The sequence below is a fragment of the Podarcis gaigeae genome (genome assembly GCF_964106915.1).
Source record: "Podarcis gaigeae genome assembly, chromosome: 10".
NCBI classification, from domain to species: Eukaryota; Metazoa; Chordata; class Lepidosauria; order Squamata; family Lacertidae; genus Podarcis; species Podarcis gaigeae.
The window spans coordinates 70,187,633-70,200,830 of NC_139686.1; the positions used below are offsets into that span (position 1 = coordinate 70,187,633).

General features: G+C 44.1%; 1 protein-coding gene across 4 annotated transcripts in view; it reads left to right on the top strand.

Annotated features, from left to right (window-relative positions):
- Positions 1-3,275: 3,275 nt before the first annotated feature.
- PTPN12 (protein tyrosine phosphatase non-receptor type 12) overlaps positions 3,276-13,198 on the top strand; it is a 57,942-nt gene continuing 48,019 nt past the window's right edge. For 2 of the 4 annotated variants that reach the window (XM_083701451.1, XM_083701453.1), the window contains exon 1: positions 3,392-3,688. In XM_083701451.1, coding sequence (XP_083557577.1) covers positions 3,590-3,688 — 99 coding nt within the window. In that variant the 5' untranslated portion in view covers positions 3,392-3,589. Of the gene's footprint in view, positions 3,689-13,198 lie in introns of all 4 variants that reach the window. The other 2 variants (XM_083701450.1, XM_083701452.1) reach the window with 2 other exon arrangements.

Below are 13,198 nucleotides of genomic sequence, written 5' to 3' on the forward strand. Positions count from 1 at the left end.
GCATTTGAGTAAGAGAGGTTATATATTGCTCTTCATCACCCCACAGAGCTACAATTTCCACAGTGGTTTAACAGTCAACCCCTCTTCCCAGGGATCTATGGGAAGGTGCGGCCGTAGTATTTGGCTTTAGTATTTCAAACTTCACCCATCACATAACTCTCCGCCAGCCACAATGCAAAATTTTATACAACATTGTGCATAAAACCAACAACCCTGTTTCAGTAAACACATTTTAAAAGGCGATTTATCCCTTTTAAGTTGTAAGTTGTAGTCCTTCCAGCTCTAGAGCCTATGATTCTAAAATGCCTGAAGGTGAAGGCTGTACCTTTTTCTTGCTCTAAGCGGACTTTGTTTAATCGTACAGTCATAATCCTTTTGAAATTTTTTTATGTCTTATATTTGCGAACAATAAGACTTTATTGCTCTATCTTTTTTTGCTATGCAGGAGTCATCTCTTTCAATTTCTTAGCCAAGGGATTTATTTTGAAATGAAATTTCTGGATAGGGAAGCTGTTCAGTTTGTATCCTGGTTCCATTTCCTGTTTACATCAAACTGTTCTGCATCACCCCCACCATGTCACCCGGCTTCTTTGGTAGTCAGGGTGTGCTTCCTTCCATTCCCCAAATAGTCACTGTGACACAGCTGAGCTATTGTATTTTCAGAGAAAGAAATCTAGATACTCATGTCGCCTATGATGAACAGTTGGGCGATAGCTGAAACGGCTAGGGGCTTACACTCACTTATTGTCCAACTGAATACTGACTCATGAATTATTTTACTTATTTTATTATTTTCGGTCTGCCTTTTAGGGCAAAGGCACACAAGCAAGCTTTCCTAAAGCATAAAACTACAGTATACATAATCACAAACACATTTACCATAAAACAGCAATGTGAAATAGTATAATCGAGTAACAGGTCAACAGCATCCCATTATAAAATAGCCAAAACATATTAGCAAAGAACCTTTAAGAGAAAGCAAATAGAAATAAATGGGTTTAAAGAATCTTTTACATGTGCTTTGATGGCAGCAACCCTGAGGTTGGGAAGGAGCTCCACTTGTGTGGGTTCTCCACTGTTCAGTAGGGCGGTTCATAAAAATCTTTCTTTTTTTAAAAAAAGCCTGCATATCAGTTAATATCTTGACCCTGCTCCACTGAATTGAAATTTCAGCCTTCGTGACATAGGAAAATGGCCAAGTAAACAGCTATTTTCGTAGAGGAGGGTCAAGATATTAAATGCTATGCATGAAATTTCAGATATAGCTATATAACCCCTAGTGTAGTAAGATAAGACCTTTGGAGCAGGCATTAAAAAAAAAATTTTTTTTTAATGAACTGCCCTACTGTTCGGGCCCCACCTCTTGTATCTGTAAAACTTAAATTTGACCTCACCAGGAGCCCTCAGGTCTCAGAGCAAGAGAGGTCTACAAAGCAGACCTTTAGAGCACCACCTTACTAGAGCTGTGTACTATACGTTTTTGCTTGATAATACTGTACATTATGCCTGCAATCCTATATGCATTTATTTGGATTTACTTCCCAGTCAACATGGACAGAATCAAGATGTTGTGGGGCAGCATATACAGTATCCCCAATTTTGAACATTATTTCTGTACCCAGGTTTTCAGCCTTCTGGAAAACAGGCTCATCTTGTTATTAGTGAATATTTGGTAAAGATTCAGTGTATAGCTTATCTGTATCCTATAATAATGTGCAACGTGCAACCACATATTCATGCTATTCTGAATGGCCTCTGCTTTTCCTCTCCGCAGAGCCAGGGCAAAATATACTTTGCTTTCAGCTTAGAAACTGCAGGGTGCAGTACAGGCGGGTAGAAAGCTACAGTATTGCAACTATGACTGCAGAGTTGTTTGAATCTGCCGGTTTATGAAGGCCGGAATTAAATAACGTTATAAAAAGCAGCTCGAGAGACCTCGTATGGCAGTGCACCATTTATAGTGTGGAAGCTTAATGAGGGAAAACGAAGGAATAAAACCCACGCCCTGCGCCTTCGATTGCATGGCCAAATCTATCGTTGTGCTTTCATTCAACCCATTAGCTGCACACCGGATGGCAGGCCTTGGAACTTTGTTTTTCCAAAGAGCGAGACGTCTGAACCTAGGCTTGCAGGCTGTGAACGGAGGGGTCACAGCATAGCTGTCAAGTGTCCCTTATTTGAAGGGACAGTCCCTTATTCCAGCGCCATGTCCCGCTGCTGTCCCTTATTGATGGATGTCCCTTAAATGATGTCCCTTAAATTTCAAAGGAAGCAGCTCCTCTCCCTCCCTCCCTGCCGGCCAGGGAGGAGGGAGGCTCCAACTGTATTGTTTGGCTGTATTGCTCACCCAATAAGAAGTCTAAGAATGACTGGGGGGTGGAGCTTGCATGCCTCGTGTGTGGCTAGTTAATGCAAGCTGAGGGGGTTTTTGAATGCTGGACGCCATTTTGTTGCACGTGCTGCTGCAAACTTTGCAGTGCAAAGCCAGGCCGGGGAGCCATCTTAAGTTGAGGCTGCATAGGCCTTGTGGTGCATGTGATTCAGATTCTATTCAGTTGAACCTCTGGTTACAAAGTTGGTTGGACAGTGTTCTGGAAGCTACCAGCATGAGTTTGACCAGACTGCAGGAGGACAGGAAGACTGGAGTGCCTGGAACAGGTGAGGCTGCAGGTCCCTTATTTTGACTGCTGGTCCCTTATTTTCAAGGCTTCTGGTCCCTTATTTTCAAATCTGTAAGTTGACAGCTATGGGTCACACTCAGGGAGCGGCCACAGCAGAGGAAGTCCTATTAAAGGCCAGACTTACTTATTATGTATAGGCAAACGTGTTTAGGGGGCTCTAAATAAGCTTGCTGAACGTGCCATATATTGGCAGGTACTTTCTCTACGGGCAAACCAGAGACGCCTGCAGCCTCCCAGGCGCGAAGACGGAGCACTGCCTTCCCGCGGTCTCTTTTAGCTAAACCACAGGCGACCTTTCCCCCCTCCCCTCCCCCCCCCGCAAACGCATTGGTACATCCCAGAGTCCTATTTATCCAGCGCAAGGAAGACCTTACCCGCTAGGGAATTCTAGGGGTGGGGGTGGGGAAAAGGAAGTTTCTCCCGAGGTAGGAGGAGGAGGGGATTGACGGGCAGCGAGACCAATCGCCAGCGGGGCTTCTGAGAGCGGAAGCCAATGGCGGGGCCCGAGAGCTCGGGCGCGGCGGATCAACACGTGGGAGGGAGCGGAGGGAGGGAGGGAGGGAGCGGGCGTCGCTGCGCCTGCGCCGCAGAGGGGCGGAGGGCGAGTGGCGTCGCCGCCGTCCGGCGTTCGGTGTTGGCGGCCGCGGCGGCTGCGTTCGCGAGGGAGGGAGGGAGGGGCCGTGAGGGAGGAGAATGGGTCGGCCGGGCGGCGCTGGGCTGAGCTGAGCCGCCGCGGGGAAGTTGTTGTGCTCGGGGTCGGGGCGGGGAAGGAGGGCCAGGGCGGCGGCGGAGGCGGCGGAAGGAGCAGCGAGAAAGCCGGTTGGCGGGGCGTCTCCTCAGGCTGGGTCTCTCCCGCTTTGCGGTGGGAAGGGGGGAGGCGGCGGCGGCGGCTGAGGAGGAGGAGGAGGATGGAGCAGGAGGAGATCCTGAGGAAATTCATCCAGCGAGTCCAGGCCATGAAGGACACCGACCACAATGGGGAGGATAACTTCGCCACCGACTTCATGGTACGCTGGGTTTTTTTTTGGGGGGGGGGAGAAGGCGCGGGGGGGGGGCTGTGCGTTTTGAATTCCGTCTCTGGTGGGGCGAGGAGAGGGCGGGGCGCCTTGTCAGGCGATGCCGTTGACCTCCCCCTCCCCCCGTGAAGGTGCATCCCGGCCTGTCGGTTTCTCTCTCCCCCCCCCCATCATATGGCGCCCCCGGGTCCGTGTGGGGAGGAAGCGGGGAGAAGGAAGGAGGGAGCTGGAAGGAGCCTGCAGGGCTGCATCCTTCCCTCCCGAGAAAGCCTCTGGCGTGAATGGGCTCCCTCAGCTTTTCTGTAGGGCTGCTGGTGCTGCTGCATGTGGCGAGGAGGCTTCCGCGATGCCCGTGGCATGTGAGGGGCTGCTGCCATTGTGCTTGCGATCCCACCCTTCCTCTCTCCCCCCCCCCCATGCACCCTGCCCGCCGCTTCCACAAATAGAAATGTAAGAAGCCAGAGGGGAGATTCCTTATCTCCTTCTCCCCAGTTCTGCGAAGCAATCCTGCTCCAGGTGAAGTGCTCTCTCTGCATATACAAATGCCCGCTGCATCTTGGGGTTGCAGCGGGCATTTGTCGAAATTTCAGTTCCCGGTTCCTATTTTTGTATTCTGCTGCAAAAACCTCTGTGCTTTCCTTGGAGCCAGTCCTCTTGCCAACATCATCTCTTCCCTCCCCTTCAAAATCTCCAGCAGCATCCTCATTCTTTTATCCTCGCAGCCATTTATCTCTGTGTGCATAGATAACGGCCTATGACCATATTTATCCAAATGGATCGTTACAGCTCCTTCATTTTTACTTCACGCTGGCGGATGACAGCTAGCTGTAATTCTGAAAACAATGTAGCTTCATATAAAGGTTGTCGCAAATGTTTAATATCGAACGGCAAGCCTTTGGCAAGGAAGGGCTTTTTAGTCATTTCATTTTTGTTCTATTCGCTTCGGGTTAGAAGCATTCTGGTGAAGCTCTGGTTGAGCTGATGGCTTCAGAGCACAAAAATTCTGATGCAAGTGACAAATAAGAGGTTTCCTGAAATATAGGGAGGTGTCTACAGGATATTGCGAAAGACCAAGGGGCTGTTGAAAGTTGTTTCAGGTCTGAGGCATGGAAGAGGAAGTGGGCTTTAGGAAGCGGTTTCCTCATCCCGGATGGGGAGGCATGGGAAAGAGGAATGGCTCTTCTGGCTGAAAGGGTTCTATTGTTCTTGAGGTAAATAGAAAAGGATTTGAAAGGAGGGGAAAGCTTGCATGTTTTACTTGACTTGAAGTAGTTACCCTGATGCACATTCCGTAAGGCTTTAAACTTCACTGGTTTGGAGTATCTACTGCTTAAAGCTGAGTGTAGAGGTGTGTTTAATTACAGTTCTTACATTTTTTTGTATAGAACATGAAATGCACAAATATTACTATTTTCTGTGAAACACCAAATAAATGGGATTGACTATGACTGTTCTCTTAACCAGTTGCAATGTTCTTATAAAGAACTCGACAAATCGCTTATTGGAATAAGGAAACATTTGTCTAGCTCTTAACTTAGCGTTCTTTAGTTAAGTGCATGAAATTGAACAAGAGGACTTGGCTTGTTAGTACTGTCTCTTTCCTGAATTTATACAGCAAGAAGGAATGAAAGTGCTAATGTGGGTGGACTTGGTTCCGGGTGTGATGCCAGATGGTTGCTTTAGTACTGTAAATACACTGTTGTAAAACAAACTTACTAAAACTGGCCAATGCTTTTACTGAAACGGACTCTTCCTTTTAAGTAACCTGTCCCTGTAATAAAATAACACTTAATAATCTGTCTCCTAATCACATCAAAGATGTTTCTGTATTGAAATGTGGAGCTGTAGGGAAAATGATTTATATACTACAGTTCAACCAATTGGTTCCCAGCATGGTTCAGAACAAAATGGCTTTTAAAGATGTATTGGCTGTATATAGGCTTGCATTTTCAGAGCTAGTGTAAGTTTCCTTTGACAAAATTTACTATCTTCAATTAACATTCTCCTATGCCTGTGTGCTGTTTTGAACACTCTTGTCCAAACAATCCACACATAGTCACTTTAATTAAAGGGTTTACAAGATCCTGCTTTCTTCTGACTTTGTATGCTAAGACTTTTCTTTCACCTTTCCTACTTCTTTTAGGGCAGGGGTGCCTAACCTGTAGCCTGTCAGATGTTATTGGACTCCAACTCCCAGCAGCCTCAGCTGGCATAGCCAGTGGTCAGGGAATGTGGAAAATGCTGAAATGGGAAAGTATTTGTCAGAAACCTGAAATACCGCTGGGAGGATGCCTGCCTAATCTCAGTAGGGAGACTGGGCCTGCAGTGGGAGCTACAAGCCTCTGAACATTGGGAGACCACTAACAGATCAGGTGTTCTTGGCAAGGTAATGGTCATCCCACAGCAGAGAGATTGAAACAGTGGTCACCTCAACCAGTCACAGGACAAGAAGGGCCCTCCCTTGTAGATCTTAAAACAGGGGGACACTGGTATAGGGAGAGATGTTCCTAAAGTATTTGTCCCAGTGTTAGAAGCTCAGATATATAAACTAATTTGTGCTAAATGACACCTTAAACCAAGGTTGTAGTTGCCACGATGGAATGTATAGGAGCCTTTTTATTTACAATGAAATTTATTATTATTACTATTATTATTCATTTAATTTCTATACCTCTTTGTATTTTAAAGAAAAATTATAAAAGCGGTTTACAACATGATGATGATGATGATGATAACAATAATAATATTAATAACATTTTATTTATACCCAGCCCATCTGGCTGGGCTGCCCCTGCCACTCTGGGTGGCTTCCAACACATATAAAATCACAAAATCATTAAAATATCAAATAAAACAATCCAGAATAAAACAGATTCAAACTTAAAGAAGGATCTGAAATATTTTCCTTTAAGTGACATTTTGCTTTCCCCATATTTATTTACCTACTTAATTTATATAGCCCCATAGCAGTACTGTATGAAGCCAGTGTGCTGCAGTGGTTAGAGTGTTGGACTACGGGATCAGCAACCTTTTTCAGCTGTGGGCCGGTCCACCGTCCCTCAGTCCATGTGGTGGGCCAGACTATTTTTTTGGGGGGGGGGGATGAACGAATTCCTATGCCCCTCAAATAACCCAGAGATGCATTTTAAATAAAAGCACACATTCTACTTATGTAAAAACATGCTGATTCCTGGACCGTCTGTGGGCCGGATTGAGAAGACGATTGGGCTGCATCCGGCCCAAGGGCCTTAGGTTGCCTACCCCTGGACTAGGACCTGGGAGATCAGGGTTCAAAACCACACTCAGTCATGAAGCTCACTGGGTGCCCTTGGGCCAGTAACAGCCTCTTAATGTGTCTCCAGGGTAGGGATTAATTGCGAAACAGTGCTAGAAACTCCCCAAGCATCAGGTGCATTTTGCAACTGGCACGGTTCCAATTGTGACCATGGGGAGATCTCTGGATGCCATGTTGGCAACTGACATCTTCATCTGGCTGGCTTCTCCAACTTTCTTAAGCAGCTAAGCAGAAGAGCTTATTTATTGCATTTATATCCCACTGTTTTCTCCAGTGAGTACATGGTTCGTCCTCCTCTTCATTTAATCCTTACAACGACCCTGTGAGGTAGGTTAAGAGGCTGTGACTGGCCCAAGGTCACCTTGTGAGCTTCATGACTGTTTTGGTCTGCTACCACTATCTTTAGTAAACACTCCTGTCAATTGTTCTAACAGAAAAAGCATACCACTGCTGAGAGCCTTGTGCCTGCTGGTGTACCTATTTTAGTTCTGGCAATGCGGTCATTATGCCTAGTTTGAAAGGTGTCTTTATATTCCTTCATTGAAACTCGTGGTTTCAATTTTACATTGCCAAACTAGCATTGTTCTTGCCCCACAGGCTCTGATTTTGGCAGATACTAGCTGAAGAAGCACAGTGTGGAGTCCTCATTGCTGCCTCTGCTATCAGATAATTCAGTGGTGGCTTCCCGCTTGTGGAATGCTTTCCCCAGGGTGGCATGGTTGATTCCATCTTATTTTTAGGTCCTAGGCAAAGACTTCTCTTTATCTGAGCTTTTTGGCTTTTAATTTGAAGGTCCTGTTGTGGGTTGGGATCTGTATGTTTATAGCTGTGTTTTTAGATTTTGATTGGTTCTTCTTAATTGGTAAGTTGCTTTGGGTCACTGTGAGAAAAGTGGCTAACAAATATACCGTATTTTTCGCTCTATAAGACGCACATTTCCCCCTCCAAAAATTAAGGGGAAATGTGTGTGCATCTTACGGAGTGAATGCAGGCTCCTTGGCTTCAGCGATAGCGACGCGAAGCCTCCGAAGCACAGTGGGAGCGCTCCCGCTGCGCTCCGGAGGCTTCAGGTTGCCTGCACTGAAGCCTGGAGAGCGAGAGGGGTCGGTGCGCACCGACCCCTCTCTTTCTCCAGGCTTCAAAGATAGCTACCCGAAGCCTCCGGAGCGCAGCGGGAGCTCCCACTCCGGAGGCTTCGGGTTCCTTTCGCTGAAGGGTAGGTGCCCCTTCAGCTAAGGTGCAGCGCCCCTTCAGCTAAGTGGGAGGAGAAATGGAAGGGGCTCCGTTTCTCCTGCCGCTTCGCTGAAGGTGCTGCGCAGAGAGGGGGAGAAAATTTTTTTCTTGTTCTCCCCCTCTAAAACAAGGTGCATCCTATGGTCGGGTGTGTCCTATAGAGCAAAAAATACGGTAAGAAATAAATGTGTAGATTGTCATCCTACTTAAAAGCTTGATTTTATAAAGAGGTGGTATTCAACTAATCATTACTTGGGGTAGAGCCATTGAAATGGAAGGACCTAAGGCAGGCATGTTCATTAATTTCAGTGAGTCTACTCTAATAGTTGAATGCTACTTAAAGTATTTTTAAGTCAAGTGTGATCTCAGTCAAGTTAGCAATTTCACTAGCTTCATGCTCTCATCATTATCTGAGGTCCCACTTGGTTCCTTCATTCCTCTGAAGCATAGCTGGCAGTAATGAGGGCTAATTCTATGGAATTCAAATAGTAATGAATGAAACACAATATAAGAAATAAACAAAATGCACAGACACACTGGAATACTTAAATGAAGTTTGCAGAGCACAGTTTTGGAACCCCTTGACTACGGCGATCTTGTAATGGCATCCACTATGTGAATTTCTTTGCCAAGTAAGGTCTGTATGGCCCCATCACTGTTTTGTGTTAGGAGGCTGCTAAAATGTGGCTGTTTAAAAATGGCTTTGGCTGATTATTTGTTCTTCTGATGAGTTTACCGTTTTGGTTTGGCAGTTGTGGAGAATTGAATCCATGGGTTTACATTTGGAATAGTTGGCCAGTTTGTTGGATGGCTGTGGTATATAGTAGCCAAATTAATATATTCTATTGTGTATTTCATTAAGAACTCTGAATTAGTGAAAAAAGATGACTCCGAATAATAGAATTGTACAGCTGAAAGGGATCCTGAGACCATCTAGTCCAGTTCTCTGCAGTGCAGAAATATGCAGCTGTGTAGAGTTCAAACATGTAACCTTGATATTATAAGCACGATGCTCTAACCAACTTGTTTCACATTGATTTACTTCCTAGTTTGGCTAAAATGCATCTTTCTAATCTGGAACTGTTGTAGTTCCATGTCGGTATTGGATTTGATGGCTAGGCTACTTCAGCATTTCTAAAGGTTAGTTGATAGATTCCTAATCTGAATTTTTAATGGCTACTCAACATTTGAAAGCAAGTTGTCTAACTTCATCCTGGAGTCTGCAGGTGAGAAAATGAAAGTGCTCACTCCAGAGCTAATTACTATTCAGGTCATCACTCCACCAAAACATGTTTTTTAGCTTACTGATGATAAACTCTTACGCAAGTGATCAGCATGATCCTCAGAACCTGTGTGATTGGGCCCTGGAGAAGGGTGGGTTAATGGGATCTCTCTGTGGAAGGCCTGACCAGACTTCTTATTGGAAGTAACGTCCAGATACTTTGCAGTGTCCTTGCCTCTAGTAATGGGCACTGTAGTGCAGTTGTGCGTAGGAGTCATGATGAATTGTCCTTGATGTGGTTTTATATACACGGTTGCAGAATACATGTAAAATATTTCATAGTGCTTCATGGTGTTGTTGCGGAAGAGTGAGCTGTAGCATTAACACACTCATCCATAATGGGAAGGCGAGAGAGCTCTTGTGACTTGGAATAATAGATGTTAAGCATGATTATACATTGACTAACGGCAGATCTGGAGAAGGATGGAAAGAATTGCTACCAGGGTGGATTTGATTTAAATCACAATTTTAATCAGTAGTCAGTAAGACTTGATTTAAATCACTGTTTTCTTTTTCCTTTTTTCCTTTTTTACAGAAAGACTCATTCTTGCTGGTATAAGGTTTCATTTTTGGAATAATTTTCAGAGTAGTTTTTACAGCTATATCAAAAATTACTGATTTGGTTATACTATTAGAAATACATAGACAGTTAATTATGAAAATATTGGGAGGTTTAATAAGTTAACTATTTATAGGGGCTATATCTCCCAGCAGCCCCGGCATTGGAGAGGCTGGCCTTCCTTTGTCTAGGGGGTGAGGGGGTAGGCCTAGGCTGGAACAGCTTGCAGAAAGAAGCTGGAAAAGGGAACCAAGGACTGGAGCGGAGAACTTCGGGAATTCCTGCTGCAGGAGACTTTATTGTTTGGACAAAGTCAGGTGAGTCCTGGGAACCAGTGAATTATTTAGTTGACTGGCAATTATTTCAAGGTCTCGCCAAGGATGTACAGATCCCAGTTACTGGTTCCACCCCCCCTTTGGATTTGCTTCTACGTTCAGGTGCCTATTCTGTACAGTTAAGTGTTAGTGCAGTTGTTGGAACCCAGTGGGATTGGGAAGAGGTTGCCAGCCCTGAAGTGCCTTCAGCATTTGCCTCAAGTCTGAGTTGCACAGACATGCAACTGACTTGCACTATTATTACACAAAGATGCCAAGACTTGTGGAGTATTTTCCTCACAAGGTTGCACTTTCATTTTTACTGCTTCACACTTAGCTCCTTGTGCAGATCTATTCCACTCCAAACAATCTATTGGAACTCTTGTAACTTAGCATTTAAGAGGTAAGGGGCTGTTTCTGTGTATATAGTTTGCAAAGGAACAATGGGATTAAGGTTTTTCCCTCAACTCTGTATGTTTATTTTAAAACATTTTTCCTGTAAAGAAAAGGCATGTTATCTCTGCAGACACAAATTCATGCTTTTGAGAACTGCAAAAACAAGCATCTGTGATAATATCTTCTCGTTAGAAAAACTGCCCCAAATAATCTTACAGAAACCTCTGGAAGAGCATGACATTGTGAATGGATTAATGGAATTTATTTACCAATAAATTTAAACATTGCATATAAAGCCTCATGCTGCATAATTAAAAACATCCTTTGGACTATAATGTAATTTAAATAGAAAACTATGTTTAGAAAGATTTTTCCTCCAAAAGCATTTTATTTTAATAAATCCAATTTAAATAAAAAAAACTGATTTAAATAATAAATAAGATATTTTTATTTTAAAAAAATCATTGATTTTTACCCCCCACCTGATTGCTACTATAAAACTGTTTGCACACTTTGTATGGCTTCTTGTAACTTCTCTAGTGTTAGTGGCCACAGCTGTATTTTTACTGATAACAAATGAGTCTGAGTAGCACTACACAAAAGCATGTATTTGCATGGTAGGAGCAAACTGCATACTAAATAGCATGTGGGTGCAGCCAAAATAAGATTGATACCCTGTTTCCCCGAAAACAAGACAGGGTCTTATATTAATTTTTGCTCCCAAAGATGCGCTAGGTCTTCGGGGGATGTCTTATTTTTCCATGAAGATTCCACACAATGTGCCCGACTCCCTCACTGTCCTGTCTAATTGTGAGTCAGCCAGACTTGGTCAGGGCAGAGCAAGCAGCAGACGGGCAGCTTGTCCTGGCCGCGGTGTGGGCTCTCTGATTTAAAGAGACCTTGCACTGCCTGAACAGCTTTGGCTGCGCTTCGGCCAATCAGTGAGCTGCGCAGTGGTGCCCGCCGCTACGTTCCAGAGGAATCAGATGCCTTACTGTAGCTTTGGGGGCCTTATATTTCCGGGTGGCCTTATTATCGGGGAGGCCTTATTTTCGGGGGAGGCCTTATATTACAGCGAGAGGCAAAACTGGAAGTAGGTCTTATTTTCGGGGGATGTCTTACTTTCGGGGAAAGACGGTAGTACCTGGGCTTCTAGAATTGCAAAATGAAAATGGGTTTACTTATTTGCGCATACCTTGTGAATTTCATCAATTGTTTCCCATAAGGGAACGTACTATTGAAGCTAAATGGTATTTTCTATCAGGAAAAAAAATGTGCAGAAAAACTAATTCTTTGGATTTGAAGCTGGGTGATATTGCTCTTCTGCAGATTCATGCATTGTGAACCAAATGTTCCAGACTTTAGCAACTGCCTCAGAATGAAGGAAGTGAACTGCACATCCTAAGATTAAACTTCCCTCCCTGTATTATTTGGGGAGGTTTCAGGAGGGAGAGACTCGGAAAACATATTTTCCTTTCCTCAGAGCTCCAGAACCCTCCCATATGAGATACAGCAATAAAACACAGATTGACAACCAGCACCCAAACTGAACTCTTCAGTACTTTACAGCATGGTAGTGGGCAGGGAGGGAGAAGAGGAGGTCCTCTCCCAGGCTAAACCCTAAACAGTGCTACACGGCTCCTGGTCTTGGCTGGAGCTCTGAATAGGAGCCAATCCTATTGGACGTACAGTAAAGTATTGTTGCAGCTCTCCACTTGATAGTTAATCTTAAACAGTTTAATATACAGGACAGGAATTCACAGTTCAAATGAATTCCAAATGACTGCCTCAAGTCATGCAGAAAAAAGGTAAACAGAAGAGCAAGATAAGCCCATGCCTACTAAATTTGTGCAGATAATTATGCTGAAAATAAGACGATAACTAGGTCTCACTTACATAGTGAAGGGAACAGAGGCAGCCATGGCATCGCAGACTGCATTTGGATGCTTGTGCTGTGAGAAGTAGCAGGCAGCCATTTGTGCATGTCATAGATTGACCCATACACAAAATACCCTTTGCATTGACAAGTTGCATGCTGGAGAGAAGCTTCAAAGAAGAGACTTGATAATGTATCTAGAAGTAATTTATACTTGCATCAGGCAACCAGGCAAGTGGTTATTTGCAAGCCTGTAGTAAAACACAGGACATCATTGTCTCTTTCCAACAGATAACCACAATATATATTTATTGTCCCTTGATTATATAACTTTTTATATAAGAAGCAAGAATTAATAGTTTGTTTGAATGCCTCCATGACAGGACCATAGACCACAAAACATGTGACATTTTTTATGTTAAAAAATACCTGACCAAACTTGATATGTACAGATACAGTCATTGGGAGGTGGTTAAATGTGTTAAAATATTGATGTTTTAAAGTTTTCTTTTACGTAACAGGTTCTGTGATTATGTTAATGAAGAG